The 19,998-nt window shown below is 35.7% G+C and overlaps 4 protein-coding genes across 5 annotated transcripts; 3 read left to right on the top strand and 1 right to left on the bottom strand.

The window, feature by feature from the left end:
• Positions 1–764: 764 nt before the first annotated feature.
• LOC104805506 (actin-1) lies at positions 765–3,394 on the bottom strand. Of its 2 annotated transcripts, none has more exons than XM_010530098.2 (5): positions 3,255–3,394; positions 2,601–2,670; positions 1,965–2,358; positions 1,233–1,846; positions 765–1,143 (listed from the first exon to the last, which is right to left on the bottom strand). In XM_010530098.2, the coding sequence occupies exons 2-5, from the start codon at positions 2,658–2,660 to the stop codon at positions 1,078–1,080; spliced, it is 1,134 nt and encodes a 377-aa protein (XP_010528400.1). In that variant the 5' UTR covers positions 2,661–2,670; positions 3,255–3,394; the 3' UTR covers positions 765–1,077. The 2 variants fall into 2 exon arrangements, with proteins under 2 accessions (XP_010528400.1, XP_010528408.1); XM_010530106.2 differs by having other exon boundaries at positions 3,281–3,388.
• Positions 3,395–10,001: 6,607 nt separating this feature from the next.
• LOC104805497 (cyclin-dependent protein kinase inhibitor SMR3-like) lies at positions 10,002–10,819 on the top strand. Its single transcript, XM_010530086.2, has one exon. The coding sequence runs from the start codon at positions 10,232–10,234 to the stop codon at positions 10,667–10,669; it is 438 nt and encodes a 145-aa protein (XP_010528388.1). The 5' UTR covers positions 10,002–10,231; the 3' UTR covers positions 10,670–10,819.
• A 1,630-nt stretch (positions 10,820–12,449) lies between these two features.
• LOC104805489 (60S ribosomal protein L36-2-like) lies at positions 12,450–14,101 on the top strand. The gene is made up of 4 exons (XM_010530072.1): positions 12,450–12,558; positions 12,694–12,798; positions 13,390–13,589; positions 13,904–14,101. The coding sequence occupies exons 2-4, from the start codon at positions 12,697–12,699 to the stop codon at positions 13,932–13,934; spliced, it is 333 nt and encodes a 110-aa protein (XP_010528374.1). The 5' UTR covers positions 12,450–12,558; positions 12,694–12,696; the 3' UTR covers positions 13,935–14,101.
• Positions 14,102–15,743: 1,642 nt separating this feature from the next.
• Positions 15,744–19,840, top strand: LOC104805481 (cation/H(+) antiporter 20-like). The gene is made up of 5 exons (XM_010530059.2): positions 15,744–16,030; positions 16,182–16,727; positions 17,013–17,534; positions 18,294–19,190; positions 19,308–19,840. Exons 1-5 carry the CDS (start codon positions 15,845–15,847, stop codon positions 19,623–19,625), a joined length of 2,469 nt encoding a protein of 822 aa, XP_010528361.1. The 5' UTR covers positions 15,744–15,844; the 3' UTR covers positions 19,626–19,840.
• The last annotated feature ends 158 nt before the right edge of the window (positions 19,841–19,998 follow it).

Raw genomic sequence — 19,998 nt, 5'->3', positions numbered from 1 at the left:
GTTTTTTTCCCTCTTTGTGAAAAAAAGAGGAAGATGCTGTCTTTAGTCGGTGAACCTTTCCTCTGTTAACTCTCTCTCTCCCCCTATTTTTTCCTTCTAAATTTAGGGTTTTTTTTTTAACTGTCTCTATAGCCTAAACGTTGTGAATAGTCTGGTTTTAAAGATCTTTGATTCGTTTGTCTCCCATTTCGCAATCCATCGGCTGTTTGGCAGCCGGGAAAGTGCCAGAAAATTTCATATGGAAGTACCCTCTGGAATTTCCCTTTCGTAGGCCTCTTGGGCTCGAGTAACCAGTTCAAACCACCAAATTGGCCTGTTTGGTCGCCGAGAAAATCCAGGGAAAAAGTTTGAAAATTTACACGAAAGAAGTGGGCAAAGAAAATCTTGTCTGAATTCACCACTTCCAGATAGCAGTACTACTACTAGTAGTGCGTGGTTTTGTTTTCAATGCGAGGGTAAAACTGGTATTTGACCATAAGTTCTACTCTCCTTGTGATTTTGCCACGTCATCAATTGCCACACCCCTACAAATTTACCATTTTGCCATTATTATGAAAGTGAGAAAAAAAAAAACAAATCCTTGAGAAGTTTCATAATATCAAATTTAGACGAAAAAAAACTATGTTTATATTCGGATTATTATAATTATAATTCTAAAAAAAGAATTATCAAATTTAACTTTGATTAGTTCAAGAAAATAATACAAACAAACGGAAAAATTTGAACTGTAAATAAATTTTAAAATTTAAATACCAATCACCATCTATTCATCAATAAAGAAACAAACCACTGGAAAAAAAAAAGGAAGTTTATATGCCACAAACTGCATAGGATAAGAGGAGTCCTTATTGGCTCAAACAGAGAAGGTGTTCATCGAACTAAGAAACAGAAGAAGGGACAGGACAAAGATTTTAACAAATACTACAAACAGACAAGTTCTTCAAAAACAGTATTTCGGTCGGAATCTCAGAAGATGGAAGAACAAAAGACAACGAGCAGGCGGAAACGGAGATAAACCCAGCAATGGATAAACCAGAAACAGCGTTTCGTATCTGAAAAGGGTTCAACTTTGAGCTCTCAGAAGCATTTCCGGTGAACAATTGACGGGCCAGACTCATCGTACTCCGCCTTTGCGATCCACATCTGCAAACAATTACAAATCAGCAAAACCCGAAAAACGGTGAACGCTTCGGATAAAGGGAGGGAGGGATTTGGTCGGGTCGGGGCCATACCTGCTGGAAGGTACTGAGGGAGGCCAAGATGGACCCTCCGATCCAGACAGAGTATTTCCTTTCGGGAGGGGCAACCACTTTGATCTTCATGCTGCTCGGAGCCAGAGCCGTGATCTCTTTGCTCATTCTGTCAGCAATTCCCGGGAACATGGTGGTTCCACCGCTGAGCACAATGTTACCATACAAGTCCTTTCTGATATCGACATCACACTTCATTATGGAGTTGTAAGTGGTTTCATGAATACCAGCAGCTTCCATACCGATCATAGACGGCTGGAAAAGAACCTCCGGGCAGCGGAACCTCTCAGAACCGATAGTTATCACCTGCCCGTCGGGAAGCTCGTAGTTCTTCTCCACCGCAGAGCTGGTTTTGGCAGTCTCCAGCTCCTGCTCGTAGTCAAGGGCAATGTAGCTGAGCTTCTCCTTTATGTCTCTGACGATTTCACGCTCGGCCGTTGTGGTGAAAGAGTAACCACGCTCAGTGAGGATTTTCATCAGAGCATCGGTCAGGTCACGACCGGCAAGGTCGAGACGTAGGATGGCATGGGGAAGTGCATAGCCCTCGTAGATAGGGACAGTGTGGCTAACACCATCTCCAGAGTCGAGCACAATACCTGCACATCGCTCATAACTTAGCAAATTCACAACAAGGCACAAGAATTTCTCGAAAGTTCAAATGTTAAAGAAATCGAGCTTCATGTGATATAATAAGAGCAAAAGGCCCACACTCACCAGTAGTACGACCACTGGCGTAAAGGGAAAGAACGGCCTGGATGGCCACGTACATGGCCGGGGCATTGAAAGTCTCGAACATGATCTGGGTCATCTTCTCACGGTTAGCCTTCGGGTTGAGAGGTGCTTCGGTGAGAAGAATGGGATGTTCCTCGGGAGCAACACGAAGCTCGTTGTAGAAAGTGTGGTGCCAAATCTTCTCCATATCATCCCAGTTACTGACAATCCCGTGCTCGATCGGGTACTTTAGTGTTAAAATACCACGCTTGGATTGAGCTTCATCCCCGACATAAGCATCCTTCTGTCCCATTCCCACCATCACCCCGGTATGACGAGGACGGCCCACAATGCTGGGAAACACAGCCCTTGGCGCATCATCCCCAGCAAAACCAGCCTATGCAATAACACAAAACATGAATGTGATGTGGCAAACTAGCCATTATACACAGTGCAAAAGCCGTAATCTCGATGGTTAAATGTGACGTTCCTGTCTTGGATCAATGTAGGTGTTCGCCACAGAATGGTACACGGTTTTTCATTTCAGATCCCATTCGTGAATACATTTCAGATTCAGCAATGTAGCCTAAGAAAGGGAAAAGAAGACTGAAATACCAAAAGTTGAAGATCAAAACTTACCTTAACCATTCCAGTTCCATTGTCGCAAACAAGAGGCTGGATATCCTCACCGTCAGCCATTTTCTACTTTCTGAGAAGATAATCAGAAACCGAATATGAAATAGATTATAATAGAAAAATCTGGCACCATAAACAGCATCACATTGAACATGTCTAAACAATAAAATTGTAAAATAGCAAAAAAAGAATCATTTTGAACGCACCGAAGATAAGAGACATCCAAGGAAGAAAACTCAAACCTAAATATAACATAGAGGAAGGAAGGACGAATATTCCAGATCCAGAATCACATTACAGATTCGATGTTATGAAACTAAGCAACATTAACCAGAAAAAATGATAATTCAACAACCCAGCAGAAAACATCACAGATACGCTTCAACAACACTAGATTTTAGTAAATATCGATCGACGAACAGCGAGCGATTGAATAACCAACAAACCCAGATCGAAGAACACGTTTTGGGGTTTTGAGTTTACCCGATCAATCAATCCAACGCAATATCATCATCAGCCCAGTGACACAAAGCCAGAAAAACGAAAACCCAGAAAGAAAATCACGAAATACGAAGCGAAATGACACTGTCAATCCCATCAATGTAGAAACATGACGAAAACCAGATCGAAAGGCACACGAGAGAAGCCGAATTTTACCGGAGATCGAGAGCAAAAGACGAGACCTTTCCCGGAGACGGAGGAACCCCAATAATTTAGCTCTACGAAGGAGGTAGAAACGACAATGGAGAGAGATGGATGAAGCGAGACGAGGCTAAAGAGATGGGAGAGTAAATAAAAACGGGTCCAAAGGCTTCGAAATCGGCTGACCTCGTTTTCCGATTCTATGGCAACCGAAATGACACTTTTGCCCCTCAATGCTTTTTGCCTCTCTGTGATGATTAGCCGGCCAGATTAGGTTTCCGCCCTTCAGGTGAGGCTTTAGTTACAGTAATCAATTACCAAAGCAGCTTTAATTTTAATATTTTTTTTTAACTTTTTTACCCCTTAATATAATATATAGATTTTTCTGGATACAATTACAATGGGTGAGATCTGAAATCTGCGTCAAATTAAATAGAATTATATTTAAATTAAACTTATATATGATTAAAGTAATTTGATGAAGCTGCATGATAATTAATAAGATTTGAAGGTTTTGGTGAGCTCCATACTAACTACAATATTTCAAATAATTATATTTATTTTTACAATAATAATTAATATTTATTTTTATCAAAAATCGGGTTGATATTATTCTAATATATTCTTAAACTGGGACGAAATTCGGGTGAATATTATTTATTCACAGATTAAAAAAATAGAATTTCAGAAGCCCATCTTTATTTTTATCTGAAAAATGTGATACATCAATTATATATAAATATACACACAATTAATTATTAGGAATTAGTCTAACTCTAATATCAACCAAAAGTATAAATTATTAAAAATTAGAAATGCCAGAGATATTTAAAATTTTCTCAGCATGAAATTTTTGGAAAAATAAACTGAATTAAATAAAAAAGTAGAATTATTGAAAATAAAGTAGAATTATTGAAAATATGGAAATCAAGTTCATTTTAAGTTTTAATCATACTTTTGTGGTCATCTTTATCCATATTCATACAGCTGGATAGATTCCAAAATCTAGTTATAGAACACAAATCATAAATAAATCAACGCCTTAAAAAAATAATTAAAACATATATTGTTCAAATGTTAGATATAGAACAAACATATATAAAATGATTAAAAAATATTTTTTTAAAAAAAAATAAATTCTTGCAACTCGATAAAACTCTTAAGGTAAATTGAAAATAATGAATAAAGTCTACATTTCTATTCGAATTCAACCTTAGCAAGCATACGATGAAATTATAAGCTCATATTTAAAGCATACATAAATGGGCCTTCGTGGGATTAGCATAAGCCTATAATCATAATTGGTCCATTATAGATTTCCCTTCGGCCCGTTTGAGTTCTGAAACAACATCAGTATTTTTACAGTCTAATTTACATATTTAGTAGTATTAAATAACGATGTTTTTAATATTGTTAAAACTAGTTTAATTATTTAAATTAATTTATAGAAAAAAATTAAAAATATTATTTTAGTTTTATTTATCCTATGAAATCAATATAATTATTTTTTATGTTGTTATCAATACTTTCCTATGTGATATGAATACGATTACAAAATTGGCATTTTTCTAGGAATGTTTTGTTTTGTTTCAATTCATGGAATTTTTTTAAAATTCAAAATAATTTTTATTTATAATCTCCAAGTACAATTCCACGAATCAATAAGTTATAAGAAAATTAAGCTTAATATTTGAAATTTTGATCAAACAGTGTTATCAAGTAGGGTTGGCCATTTAAATCCGTTACCCACGGTTAAGCGGATACCTGGTCTTGTGGGTACCCGAAAAATGGGTACTCGACACCTAACGAAGACGAAAACGAGTATTAAAAACTAGAATACCCGTCATACGGATTCGGATTCGGATTTTACATATTGAAATAACGGGTACCCGCATATATATTAAAATTACAAAATTAACCTTATGTTTTTAATATAATTTCGAAAATACTTAGATTATTTTACTTACTTTTAGGATTATATATTGAATTTTCAAGTTTTGATGGATTCAACTTCAAATTATTGTATATTTTTTAAAATGTTTCTAGGATTCTATGCATATTATTATATTTTAAGAATTCTCAAATTTTAAAATGTATTTTTTAAATAAAATATGTATATTTTTATTGATTATTTGATTTAATTTTCTATTGTTTAATATTTTATATACGGGTACGGGCACTCGTGGGTACCCGTCTTTTAGTTATGGGTACTCGTTGGACGGGTACCCAGATGTTGTGAGATAGAGATAGAGATAACATTTCTCTAAAACCCGCGAAGACGAAAACGAAGACGGGTATCTTCAAAAAACGCGGGTACCCGACCCGTGTCCAACCTATTATCAAAAAACAAATTTAATCAAGGAGGTAAATAAATTTATTTTATTTATGATAAGAGCAAATTTAGTAAGAGGTTTTGGTGTGTGGCTGGCTAATAGAGTTGAACGTTACACCTAACCAACTTTGTTTTCCCCTTTATATATATATTGAATGCGACGTTCAACCAAATTATATTCATGCAGGTTTATAGTACAAACGAAATATGAAATATAATCAAGTACGAAATGATCAGTATATAATGAAATATATAAATCTAAATATTCAAATAGCATATATTGGATACGAGTGACATATTACATATATTATTTAAAAAAATATTGATTTAACAAGGTTATTTGAGAATTTGCTTATTATTTTGTTGATTGATTATATTTGTTCTTTATATCGATTAAGTTCATCTTTTAAAAATTATTTCATTTTAAAAAAAAAATTATACTTTATGATTATTTTTAAAAAGATATATGATTAATTAATATTTATATGAATCTATTTTTAGTTCGATTACCTTTTTTTTTAATAACTGAAATTTACTCAAATTAGATCCAACTACATCTCCCAAGATTTTAAAACGGCTTTTATACCACAATTAAATTGCGCACTTCCTCTCAACCCAGGTTAGTTTAACTTTTTAAGTGGTTTTTTTTTTATATTAAAGACACTTGGAAGGTTTTATTGATATTTGAAATTGTTATGACATTTGAGATATTGGATAGGATATTCATTTTTTATAAATAAAATCAACTAGAATAACATGTAATCGAATTCCATATAAAAACTATAGCACGTCGTTTTCTAAAATCAAATTTAGATCGAATTTGAAAAAAAAAATATCGGACGAAAAAACCATATTTCTAGACATCAATATTTTTTCATAAACACAAATTTGAACCGAAAACCAATATAAAATTTACTTATTATCAAGAAAATATAAACCAAACTGAAATTTCCACCGCGATTACCACAGAGGTGGGCTTTGGAATTGGATGGTAAATGGAATTTATTTCCTAATACTACAACATGTCCTTTTTGTCTTGTAGTTCATTCTGTAAGTCCACCTTCTCTTAATCCAAAGCTTGTGTGATTATGGAAAACAAAATATTTAATTACAAAACTACAAAATCGACCAATTTAATGGCATTCCAAATTCGGGTAATGCAATTCCTTTCTTTCTGTGATGAAGCTTCAATATTGTCTTCAATAACTCCAATTCTATATATATATATATATACATAATACATTTATATATGTGTTTGTATGTGGTATATATATATATATATATATGTCAAAATACAAAATAGTAACAGTAATAATCTGAGTCATTTATGTCTCATCTGTTTGGCCTTTTTCTTGAACTGCAATAGAAGTAATAAGCTGAGTTTGAATAATGCACTCAGCTGCTTTGAATAATGTACTATATATATATATATATTACAGAATTAAAAGCATCGTTGGCATCTTGTGGGTACAACTCTTCTCATTTACAAAAGTTCCACATTTATATATCGCATATTCACAAGAAAGCTAGATACCCGAGCAATATTCATGAATCCTACGTATTTCATGTTTTTTATTTTTCTATAAATTTAAAAAAATATGAAATACTACTAATAGTACCTATTAATTCATTTATAAAACGGATATATGAGATTTCGTTTCAATTTTATAAATTTATATTTATTCAGTTTTTCTTTCTAATTTTTGTTTCGCTTCAATTTGTTTGGCTTTAATTTTTAATAAAAGAAATATTCTTTGCCAAAGATATTTTGTTTTCTCGTTCGAATTCTTTTTTATTTTTATATCAAATCTATTTAGTTTGCTAAAAACATAATCCATCTTTAAATCTGGTTTGATCCAAATATGATTATAAATTACACGTTATTCAAAATATTATTCTATTTATTTTTTATATAGACATTCACTCGTATATAAATCCTAGTTAGCCGCAATCGTGAAATAGCATCACCATCATCATCATCATGTGGAACATGCTTTAAAAACGAAATATAGACATAGTTGATATTGTATTCCTTAAATCGATGGCAAAAAAATCCACGTAGACATATACTCGTTATATGTAATGGAATCTTGTCAACGTAACATTCAAATATAATTTAGATGAAGATGCATGGGGATTTCCATGATTGCATGCAACGAGTGGTCCAAAATGGAAAGCCAATGTTGTCTCTTTTTGGTGCGTAGGGGCTGAATGAAAATCTGTCAGCTTTTTTCTCTTCTCTCGAAAAGTCGTCACACACGTTTATACATCGGCATGCTTTTATAATATTTGAATTTTATATTTAATTTTGGTTTAACTATTTTTGTATTTGAATTTGATTTTTATTTAAACGTGTTATCTGTTTAAAAATAAATGCCGTTTGTTTGATTTGGGTTTAATTAATATATTTTAAATAGAATCATATACACAATGGATTTTGGACTATATTTGAGATTCGTGGTTAGAATATTACGAATAGGATCCAAGATTAGGTGACACAATTGCTAAAGAAGAAAACAAAGTTCAATATATATTCTTGTAATTTGGTGATCCTATGCATGAAGGTGCACACATGTTATAAAATATTTTAAACCGATATATAAAACGTATTTTACAGAAATAATCGAATCAAATGGAGATAAATATTGCAACGTATACTACCAGTGGGGGGTAGGGTGTCGAATAGGAGGTCCATGTACAAGTATAACATATGGTAATGAAAACATGAAGATATTAAAAACGGTCCATGTGATGTGATCCGCCGCCTTCACGACCATACAATCATGTCCATTCGATTCTCTTTGATACTTTTGTCTGCGAGGCTGCGACATATATGCATATATGGATACGTGTATATATATGTATATATGTAGGTTAATTACCTTCATGCATTTTCCGCAAAAGGAATCCGAAGTTTCTAAAATTATATATATATATAAGGAAAAAAGAGATTTGATAATTCGATAAAATTGAAAGCGAAAGGACTGGTGGCGTATCCCCATCTCACCTTTAATTGCATACTAATTATGATTTAGTAGTCGTTATCATAATTATGATTTAGTAGTCATTACCTTTTATTAATTAAGCGTTATTATGTAAATGTATAAGGGTGGTTCATGTTTGGTCATCAGTCAAGAAGATATTTATTTACTCAAAACTTTTAATTACTTGAGGAATTAATTAGTTAATTAGTAATTATCTTTAAATTAATTAAACGTTACTATGTATATTGAATGCATTAGGGTTGTTCATGTTTGGTGACCAGTCAAGGAATATATTCATTTACTACACAATTTAACTTTCTTAATTAATCACGTATTAGGAATATATTAACTAATATTAACATAACAATATCATATTATAAGTTTAAACACCTATTGTACTAAACCTCTTGGTTCGAAAAAGTTTATATATTTAACGATCACCTTTTTGCAATACAATATAAAATATTATATATATATGCTTATAATTATATTACGCTCATAATTAATATATACACGTCTAAATCAACATTGAGTCAATACTACTATCGTCGTATTTTATATGTTTATTAACGATTTTAATTTATATATATACGTCTAAAATGGTATTCTAATATATATGACGGTTAGCGTGTACATTTTTTGAAGAATATTTAATTTGGTACGATGATTAGTATTCCATGCACCTTTTTTTTATCACATTATTATAACTATTTTTCTTGTTATTTAGATGTATTGATTATTATAATATAGTCATATTAGAAATGGTAGACAGTTTATATAATATTAATGTCCTAATCATTTCAGATTTGTTAGTTATAAGTTTTGTTAAAACAAAAGGATAATCTCAGATTTTAAAATGATTATCGGTTTAAATTTATTTGATCAACAATAATAATAAAATTATTATCTTATGTTTGAAAACTAAAATTCAATAAAAAAAAATTATGTTAGTTTCGACTTTAAAAAGAGTTTATATATCAATTTGATAAGCTGTGATTCATTTTTTTTACTCATGTAGTGGTTTTTTTTTGTTAATATAGGATTGAAATAGTGCATGTATTTATTTGGAAAGTTTAAAATTAATTTTATAATAATCTTTTAAAAGTTAAGAATTTTCTGGTGATAAGTACAGTGGATGAGAATCCAAGAGTAATTAGGTGGGAATAAATCAAAGGCATCAATATGTTTAAACTTAATTAAAAAAGCGCACATGTAATTGGGAAACGTAAAGTCAGACGCCGGTTGGTGCTTGCTTGCGAGAAGCAGAAAGGCATCGGCGATACGATATACGATATCTCATATCGCCGATATATTAAACTTATGACGTCATCCCTCTACATGAGTTAGAGGCTTTGAAGCCTACTCGGTTGCCCAACGAACACAAAAACTCGCTCCAAGTCCAACCTCCGTCTCTCCCACTCTCTCTCTCTACAAAAAAAAAACTGAAGCAATGAAAAATAAAAAGGAAAGCTTCCATTTTTAATGATTAATAATATTCCATCCCACGTTGGATCTATCACATCAATCTTCTCATTCTTCTTCTTCTTCCTCTTCTGCTCTTGTGACTCTCTCTCTCTCTCTCTCCCTCTCTCTCTCTGATCTCTTGGAAAGAACACTTGAACCAGAGGCTTCTCGGTTCATCGTTCTCTGGTTTTCTAGGTTTTTAGATTCTGGGTATGTCGGAAACTATTCGGAGCGAGCAACTGGTAACTTGCAAGGTTTCATCGCCGGAGAATGGTCGCCGGGATGAAGAATCGGGGAGCAAGAGTGATGACGACAGAGCAGATGAAGTTTCCGACAAACCCATGTTCGAAAATTTCCGGAAACGGAAAAGATCAGAAGAAGATGATAATGTCCGTCGAGAATCTGAAGATGACGAGGACGGCGGTTTCAAGACGCCGACTCGTCCGGAAAACAGAGTGCCGGAGATCACAGAATGTCCGGCGGCGCCGAGGAAGCAGAGACCGGAGCTGTCGGATATTTCCGGTCGTAAAAGAGGGTCTTGCCGGAGACGCCTTGATTTTTTGCCGGAAGATATCATCAACCCGCTCTTGACAGATTTGCAACGAAGCACAAGGATGATGAAGATGGAAAAAAAAGTAGGAGACAGATAAAAAAAAACTTTTTTTAAAGTGATCGTATGATGTTAATGGAGAAAACTTGTTTGATTTGTTACGATGATTATTTTGTGTAACAGTTAACACCACTCTCTTTGATTATCTTTTTTTTAAAAAAAAATACTCGGTTTAATTTTGATGCTTCTATTGTAGTTTTTATTTTCATTTTAAATTTTTTGTAACGAGGACAAAAAATTAATTTCAACAATCCATCCCTAAATATCAATATTTTGTTATTGTTGTTGACTATATAATCATTTACAGGACGCTTATAATCTTTCGGATTTTGAAAGACAAACAAAGAATGTTATAATTACAAAACTATGTTTCTAATGAAAAATGACTTTTTATGATATAATCAACTAAAACATTTTGTTTCTCCACCTTATGATATAATTCATACCAAAAGTTTATATTTTTTAAATGTTTTTTCGAGGGTTTGGAAGAAAACATTTGCAGCACATTGGACGAAGATGATATCGTAAAGGTTAGACGAATAAACAAAAGATGAAACACGAAGAATACAGAAGAGATTGCTGAGTTTTTTATTTTCTTTTTTCTTTTTTTTTCACTTAAAAAGTAACATCGAAACAAGAATTTCGAAAAGCCTATTGAGGCTGACTGATTGACTAAATGCTTAGCTTCTTCCTTTTCTTTCTCTTTTCACTTTCAGATTTTTTACTTATATATATATATATATAAAGAAACTATATAAACATACACAGTTTAACACCTTAATTATCGTTCATGCACAATACTATATCCATAATCACATGGGATTAGTCTAATCTCTTGACCTGTTGAAAACTGAACAAAAAGAGTAAGTGCTCTACTTGAACATCATCCTATGGTTATATGATATTCTCACAAGTTGATATAAGATTCTGTGTTTTGTGATGTTGCGTCGTCCATGAATTGTCTGTTGCTTGATATACCTATATATATATATATATATAAAGGACAGCCCGATGCACAAAGCATTCCCGTTGAGCGGGGGTCCGAGGAAGAGTCCCACCACAAGGGTGTATTATAGGCAAACCTTACCCTGCAGAAATATCTGTAAGAGACTGCTTACAGGACTCGAACCCGTGACCTCTAGATCACACAATGGCAACACCTTAACCTGTGCTCCAAGACTCCCCTTCATATATATATATATATATATTCAATTTGTATGATTAAATATAAAAGACTAATGATTCAAGTATCATATTAGGTAACTCCATCACAATCCATATTATTTTACAAAGTTGTAGATAATTCTTTTAGAATAAATTGGAAACTGCAGAAAATTTATATTGGAATTTATATATCTATGTAATTGTTATTTAAATTTAATTTTTTATTTTGAAGATTAACATTTTACTGAAATAAAACTATGATTTTATATATATAAATCAAGTTGGATTAATTAACTAAAATTAAAATAACAGTGTTGTCTTATAAGTTGATATGATATTAGAACATAATACTATTCCTTTTGAATAAAACACAAAAGGAAAAATATTGCTATTATTTGATTAACAAAAACAACTTCTTGACATAGTAATACTCATTCCCATGCGATTTTTTCTTTTTAAAAATAAAAGAGAATTTTGAGGGTATTAATATTATAATATCATTGAAAAGCTTTTGAAAGGATGGGCTGCATGCCCATGTAATTATTTTGGGCCATATCATTGGGCCCATTAAGACAGCCCTCAAGAGATAGAAATCCACAGCCCATTAAAAGCCCAAAAGCGAATCACTTCTTTGAAAATCGCAGCTAGGGTTTCTCTCTCTCCCTCTCTTGTGGCTGTACTATATAAAATTCTTCACCAGCCTTCGTATCTTTGCTGCGGCTGCTTCTCCATCGCAGGAACCCCGGGAGGTCGATCCGAGACAAGGTAGCCTTCAGATCCGACACTCTTGTATCTGGGTCGTGATCAAAATCGTTTCTTGTTCCAGTTTCGGAAATGGGTCTTGCCGTGTCGTCTCTTTTATCAATTCTAACTTCATCTTGAATGGTCGATGTACTGCAGAAGATGGCTGCTCCACAAGCTAAGAGCGGATTGTTCGTTGGGTTAAACAAGGGACATGTCGTCACCAGACGAGAGTTGGCTCCTCGTCCCTCTTCTCGAAAAGGGGTATATTCTGCCTTCTCTATTGCATTTTCCCCACCCTGAAGAGTTTGGTTTTCCGGACAGCGTGATAGTGGATTTGAGTTTAGTGTCGTTTTGGCTCTCTAGATTGCGGAAGAATGCTTAGTCGTGGCTTTGATGTGCAGTGACTTGTTATTTTGCGCATCTATTATAAGTCTGAATCTGTAATCTGTATTGGGTTTGATGGGGTTGTAGCCTGAAAGCTGTTTTTTTTGGATACTTGTTGTTGGATACAATAGTTTAAAGTTTGTGGATATGCTTAGAGATGTGTTCAATGATCATTTGCAGAATAGTTGATTGTTCTTTCCTTTTTTGTGATTAAATATCCGTTGGAATTTGGATGTGTGAACTTTGATATTGAAGCTCAGTTTTGGTTTGCTCTGTTTTGATTCTGTCCTATTATTTAATGGCTAGTCTTGAAATATGCATCTTTATTATTCTATCTTTGCCAATATCGAGTTTGCAGCCGAGAAGTGTCTTCTCTTGCGGTACATGTTTTCACAGGTCGCATGTATATGATCAGATTATTCTTGAATTTTTTGTATCTGATTGCGGTATCGTGAATTGAATGTGCAGAAAACGAGCAAGAGAACCCTTTTTATCCGATCTCTGATCAGAGAGGTTGCCGGGTTTGCTCCATATGAGAAGAGAATCACCGAGCTGTTGAAGGTTGGTAAAGACAAGCGTGCTCTTAAGGTTGCCAAGAGAAAGTTGGGTACCCACAAAAGAGCCAAGAGGAAGAGAGAGGAGATGTCCAACGTCCTCCGCAAGATGAGGTAATCCCGAGATCTCTAATCTGTTTCATCCTTTTGATCGGTTTCTTGCTTCATAAAGTTTCCGTCGAGCTGTTTATTTTGCTCGGCGGGTTCCCTTCTTCCCTCTAGGCGGGTTATGCCATTGTCTCTTGGTTTGTTTGGTAAGATCTCGAAAGAGAGGAAAATCTCACCTCTCTTGAATCTTGATCGAGATTACATGAACTGATAAGTTTTTACGATCGTTTCATTGCGAAACACTAGCTAGATCTCGGAACATGATGTTCTTGGATTCAAGACAGAAACTTGATGATTTGTGTTGTTTGGTAAATATGCAGGGCCGGCGGTGTATCGGAGAAGAAGAAGTAAAACGAGTCGGTTGCTATTTTCAGAGATTGTCATTTGGAACATTCTGTCGTTTTGTTGTCTATGTTTAACTTCAAGCATCTGACTTCACTTAGTTCTGTTTTTGTCCGAGACAAGTCTCTCTATTCAGTTTTTACTCTCTTTTATTATATCTTCGCTCAAGTTTTCCATTCCCGTGAACCCATTTGAATATATTATAAAGTATTATTTCTTTTAGTAATCGTATTCAACCGTTATATTAAGGTAGTAAATAAATCGGTGCTTTTAATAGAAATGTTTTATTAATAACAATTGAATTAGAACTAAATGGGAAATTGGGAATGGGAGATTAATTTGAAAAAAATTACTTTTAAAAAGGAATTATTTTACTATTAAAAATATGGATATATAAATATACTATAGATACTTTTTTCACATCACTTCCATCAATCAAAGAAAAATTTTAAAAATGAAAAAAAAAGATATATAAATCCATAATTAATCATAGCGTTGAGGTAAGTGGTTGTTTTTTTATTTGTTGCGCGACATTATCTAACCTAGAACGCACGTTGCTCGCTATTAAAAAATTAAATAAATTATAGATTACAGATTAGAAAAAAGATTATTAGTTATCATCATCATCAACAACGACAACAACCTTTAAATGTGTTTGTGCTCATGAATAGCATATGGCTTCTGCTCTCTTCACTGTGGAAGAATCCTATGATCATGACCCACCATTCGAATTTAAAATTTAAAGGTCCAAAAATAAACTTATACATATTATAAATCTCGAGATATCTAAATTTAAGTGAATATGGCCAGAGTTATCATTAAAATTGGATGAAGCATTTGTATTGGAGATAACGCAAAAAAAAAAAAATCACGTGTTTTTTTTTTAATCTCACGAGTTTGACACGTGGCTAATCATGGACCACGGATAAAACACAAAGGCGGGCCGACCGATATAATAATAATAATAAAAAAAAACGAATAACGAAAACAAATTTGTCTGATATCATTGGACTAATGCAAAGAAATGATGAACGTTTTTTTGCCGTGTAGTGGGTAGTGCATATTGTATGTTGATTCCACCACCCATTCACCCACAAACGCGGTGGGGTTATTTTAAACACATACCATGAAAGATTTAACACTGTTTAAAATTTATTTTGCTGGCCATCTGTTTTTCTTTATATATATATATATATATATATGTGATTAGGGTTGGCGTTTCCAATTGGGTTGTTGAATTTGTTTTTGATTGGATCCAAAATATATATTAATTTATAGAATAAAACTACTTTATATTCGTTTGATGAAAAAAATAAATTATAAGAATAAAATCGAAGAATATAATGTTTTGCTACTGTTGTAACTTGTAAGCACTATGATAAAGTTTATTTTTTAAATTTAATTGGATGCCCATTTGTGAAAACACATGGAATATATATATATATATATATATATTCGGATAAGTTTTCCTTTGTACTGACAAAGAAAGGCATTCGTCCGTACACCTCCAACTATATAGGATTCATTAGAATTTTAAAATTTTAAAAGAAAGATACAAATAGTTAGAGAGAAGAAAAAATCAGTTCATTGCGATTCATTTTTTATAAACAAAAAAAAAATATGTCTCGGTCCAAATAAAAAATGATAATAAAATATTATATTAAATATAATAAAATATTGAAAAATAAAATAAAAAATAATTTTTTTTGGCCCGTTTTTTTTTTTGGGGATTCGAATTTTCTAAATCCAACTCGAAAATAATGCATCTGTGAACCAAATCCATTTCTGGTCTATAAAAGCCATGGTACCTCATTCCAATGCTCAAACACATCTGCCATTGCCCTCCCCCGAAATTAGAGAAAATAAATAAATAAATAAACAAATAAAATCATCGTGGGGATTGGAATTAGGGGGGGAAAATGGTGGCGGCGGTGAACGAGACGCAGATCAAAACGGCGTCGGATGGAGCGTGGGAAGGGGACAGTCCACTCAACTACGCATTTCCGCTGCTGATAGTACAGACAGCGGTCGTGCTCTTCACCAGCCGCTTCCTCGACTTCCTCCTCCGTCCCCTCCGTCAGCCCAAAGTCGTCGCCGAGATCCTCGTACGTTAAATAATCCATTCGTAACAAAATCTCGTATACGTGTTGATATATACATATACATATACATATACAATATATATATCTGTTATTATTCGTTGTTGTTGTTGTTTTCAAGTGTAGTAATGTTTAGGTTGTTGGGTGTGATGATTAGGGAGGGATATTATTAGGACCGTCGGCGTTAGGACGAAACAAGGAGTTTCTAAAACTGGTGTTTCCTCCATGGAGCACTCCCATACTCGAATCAGTCGCCAGCATCGGTCTCCTCTTCTTCCTCTTCCTCGTCGGCCTCGAGCTCGACCTCGCCGTCCTCCGCCGCAGCGGCCGGAAGGCTTTCACCATAGCCGTCGCCGGGATCTCTCTCCCTTTCGTCTTCGGAGCCGCCATCTCTCTCCTCCTCCGCCGAACCGCCGTCAACAATCCACATCATCACCACGAGACTGTCGGGTACGGACAGTTCCTTGTCTTCATGGGGGTCGCTCTCTCCATCACAGCTTTCCCTGTGCTCGCCCGTATCTTAGCCGAGCTCAAGCTCTTGACCACCCACATGGGCCAGACCGCCATGGCTGCCGCTGCGTTCAACGACGTCGCCGCATGGATCCTCCTCGCCCTCGCCGTCGCTCTCCCCGGACATGGCGGTGGCTCCTCCTCCGACCAGATCCACCACAAGGGCACTGGTTCCCCTTTGATCTCCATCTGGGTACGTAATTACTATATAATATTATATTGTTTTGGTTTAATTTGATCACATTAATTTTAGAAATCTTTATATATTAGTTCATATTTAACCATAAACATCCATCTAATTTTTTACTATTTTTTGGTTGCGCTCCAAGATAAGTGTAATTACGATGTTTATAACTCGACCTCCCTCCCATCAAATTATACGTTATAAAAGTTTTGTTGTGAATAAATCAATGAAAACCCTGTATCAGTTAACACTGGATCCATATAATTACGTTATTGCCCTTATACATGCACACAGGTACTGCTGTCGGGCATGGGATTCGTCATGTTCATGATGTTCGTGGTCCGACCGGCCATGAAATGGGTGGCGAGGGTGAGCTCGTCGGAGCAGGACGGGTCGATCCACGAGGCATGCATATGCTTAACCCTAGCAGGAGTGATGGTGTCAGGGTTCATCACTGACGTCATCGGCCTGCACTCCATATTCGGAGCCTTCGTCTTCGGCCTGACCATCCCGAAGGGAGGTTCCTTCAGCGAACGGCTCATCGAGCGGATCGAGGATTTCGTGTCCGTACTGCTCCTCCCGCTCTACTTCGCGTCCAGCGGTCTGAAGACTGACGTGGCAAAGATCCGAGGGGCGGAGGCGTGGGGGATATTGGCGCTGGTCATAGCCACGGCCTGCGCCGGGAAGATTCTGGGCACGTTCTTGACGGCCATGATGTGCACCATCCCTGCTCGCGAGTCCCTCACGCTCGGCGTTTTGATGAACACTAAAGGGTTGGTCGAGCTTGTTGTTCTCAACATTGGAAGGGAGAAGAAAGTAAGTATACACCCTTTTTCTTTCTGTTTACGAAATTCGTACGTACATACATATATGTATATACATGAATACATACATGGATGTAGGATTTAGGGTTACATACATGCGTACATACATAGCCAATTGGAGGATGCGTTTATGAAATTACATTTTTGAGTCACAAGCATATGATTTGAAGCAACGTTTGGACCCCACCACCAAACTAAGATTATGTTATTTTCATCAATTAGTAAAAAGTAATGAGAAAATCTTTTCTTGAATATATAATCTCTCATAGGATAATCGTGGACAAAATACACACACACATATATATATATATATATATATATATATATATGTGTGTGTGTGTATCCTTTTAACCAGTTGGAGAATGCGTTTATGAAATTACTTTTTGAGTCAAACATACGCAATTACGCATATGATTTGATGCAATTGTTTGGGCCCCACCACCACCACCAAATTAAGTGGATCTTAACGTATGATTACAACATCATATACATGATTAATAAGAGTGGGACCTTCAAACTCATTCGCTAACCCAAAAGTCATACCCCCGAGGCTAATGTTCCAAGTCTTGCTAGATTCTCAATTTCAATTTTCCGACTTCCGTTATACAAAAAATCTAGATTTAGATTTTTTTTTGTTGCACAACAACTAGACAGTATCGATAAATACAAAAAAAAAAAAAAACATCAACCTGTGGCAAAACATGACATGAGACATAAACAAGTGTTTTTTTTTTTTAAACTGTGAAAACAGGTACTGAACGACGAGATGTTCGCAATTCTGGTGCTCATGGCCCTCTTCACCACCTTCATAACCACCCCTGTCGTCGTTGCCATATACAAACCCTTGAATTCTCCCAACCCTAAAGCGCAAAGGAATATTTCCGGCGGCGGCCAGAAGGACGACGAAGACGTGGAGGAGGAGCTTCGGATCCTGGCCTGTGTTCGCGGTCCTAGAGATGTTCCTCCGCTCATCCGACTCATCGAATCGTTCGGGACGCCGACGGCAAACCGATCGCTCAAAATCTACGTGATGCATTTGATCGAGTTCACGGATCGGCCATCATCGATCGTAATGGTCCAACGAGCGAGGAGGAATGGCTTACCGTTCATAAACCGGCTCTGCAAAGGCGGGGCCACGTCCCGGGATCAGATAGCAGCGGCGTTCAGTGTTTACGGGCAGCTCAGGACCCAGAGCCAGAGGGTCAGGATCCGCCACCTGAAAGACATATCGTCCCTGCCGACAATGCATGAGGATATATGCCATGTGGCGGAAGATAAGAGGGTGTCGATGATAGTCTTACCGTTTCATAGGCATTGGAGCAGAGATGGGGATGAAGGGATGCCGATGGGTAGGTTTGCGACGGGATGGAGAGCAGTTAACCAGAGGGTGATGGAGAATGCAAAATGCTCGGTCGGGATTTTAGTCGACAGAGGGTTTGGACAGAGGCTGAGCCACGAGGTAGAAGAAGGGGCTAGCAATGGCGGGCAGAGGCGGGTCGGTGTGGTGTTCATTGGTGGACCAGACGACAGGGCGGCTCTTAAGACGGCGTTGAAGATGGCTCAACACCCGAGGACCAGAGTAACTCTTCTGCAAATCCAAGATAAGGTTACCGACGAGTGCTCCATCAGTTCGCCGCAACACGAGAAGGTGAGACCACACTAGAGAAAAACAAGAAATCTAAGCATAAAACACACACATACCCTTTGTTTTCCGTAAAGAAATATCGATATAGGTAACATCTGATATCGAAATTTCATGATGCAGGAGAAGGACGAAGCAGCAATGGCGGAGTTTAAGAAACGGTGTGACGGTTTAGTAGAGTGTGAACAGAGAGTGGTTGATGGAAACTTAAGACAGTTTATAGAGGAAACGGGAAGGAGCAAGGATTACGAGCTACTGATCATAGGAAAGCAACAGAAACCTCTGGCCGAAACAGGCGCTGAACTGGAAACTCATCCAATGGAAGGACAAGAACTAGGATTTATGGGTGATGTCTTGGCATCATCTGACCATGGCATACAGGTTTCTGTCCTAGTGATCCAAAGCGGAGATGCTAAAACAGTAGAGGGGATAAATGTTTGATGTAATATGCATGAATAATCAGCTCAACTCAATTTCAATGGTGATATTGAAAAGAGTGTGATATCTTAGGAGTTCCGAACCTTTTGTGAAGCCATAGCCATTACCCATCTCATTATTCCCCAAGATTTGCAGTAAATTTTCTAGGGTTTTATCGAAATTGTAATGACACAAGAGAGGTAACAGAGAAGATGACTACTCAATCCTCTTGGACAATATATGGTGATAGCCTCGTATGTATGTATAGTTGTATACATATACTCCATGTCAGATGAACTAAAAAACAAAATTTTGAGCTTCAGATTTAGCAAGATCTATTCAGAATGAACATCCAAGGAAGCTCTACCTCGTGCTCTAAAAGCAGATTAACACAATG

The sequence above is a fragment of the Tarenaya hassleriana genome, unplaced genomic scaffold (assembly GCF_000463585.1).
Source record: "Tarenaya hassleriana unplaced genomic scaffold, ASM46358v1 Cleome1, whole genome shotgun sequence".
NCBI lineage: Eukaryota > Viridiplantae > Streptophyta > Magnoliopsida > Brassicales > Cleomaceae > Tarenaya > Tarenaya hassleriana.
This window is presented reverse-complemented; position numbering and strand designations above follow the sequence as displayed.

Bases quoted from the DNA above. Each gene is read 5' to 3' on its own strand.
- LOC104805506 (XM_010530098.2), bottom strand. From the start codon at position 2,660: ATGGCTGACGGTGAGGATATCCAGCCTCTTGTTTGCGACAATGGAACT. The intron at 2,359-2,600 runs GTAAGTTTTGAT...GTTATTGCATAG, and splicing joins ATGGAACTGGAATGGTTAAG to GCTGGTTTTGCTGGGGATGA. The intron at 1,144-1,232 runs GTATGGCCCCGA...AATTGTTTGCAG, and splicing joins CCCTCAGTACCTTCCAGCAG to ATGTGGATCGCAAAGGCGGA.
- LOC104805497 (XM_010530086.2), top strand. From the start codon at position 10,232: ATGTCGGAAACTATTCGGAGCGAGCAACTGGTAACTTGCAAGGTTTCA.
- LOC104805489 (XM_010530072.1), top strand. From the start codon at position 12,697: ATGGCTGCTCCACAAGCTAAGAGCGGATTGTTCGTTGGGTTAAACAAG. The intron at 12,799-13,389 runs GTATATTCTGCC...TTGAATGTGCAG, and splicing joins GTCCCTCTTCTCGAAAAGGG to AAAACGAGCAAGAGAACCCT. The intron at 13,590-13,903 runs GTAATCCCGAGA...GTAAATATGCAG, and splicing joins AACGTCCTCCGCAAGATGAG to GGCCGGCGGTGTATCGGAGA.
- LOC104805481 (XM_010530059.2), top strand. From the start codon at position 15,845: ATGGTGGCGGCGGTGAACGAGACGCAGATCAAAACGGCGTCGGATGGA. The intron at 16,031-16,181 runs GTACGTTAAATA...TGTGATGATTAG, and splicing joins AAGTCGTCGCCGAGATCCTC to GGAGGGATATTATTAGGACC. The intron at 16,728-17,012 runs GTACGTAATTAC...ACATGCACACAG, and splicing joins CCCCTTTGATCTCCATCTGG to GTACTGCTGTCGGGCATGGG.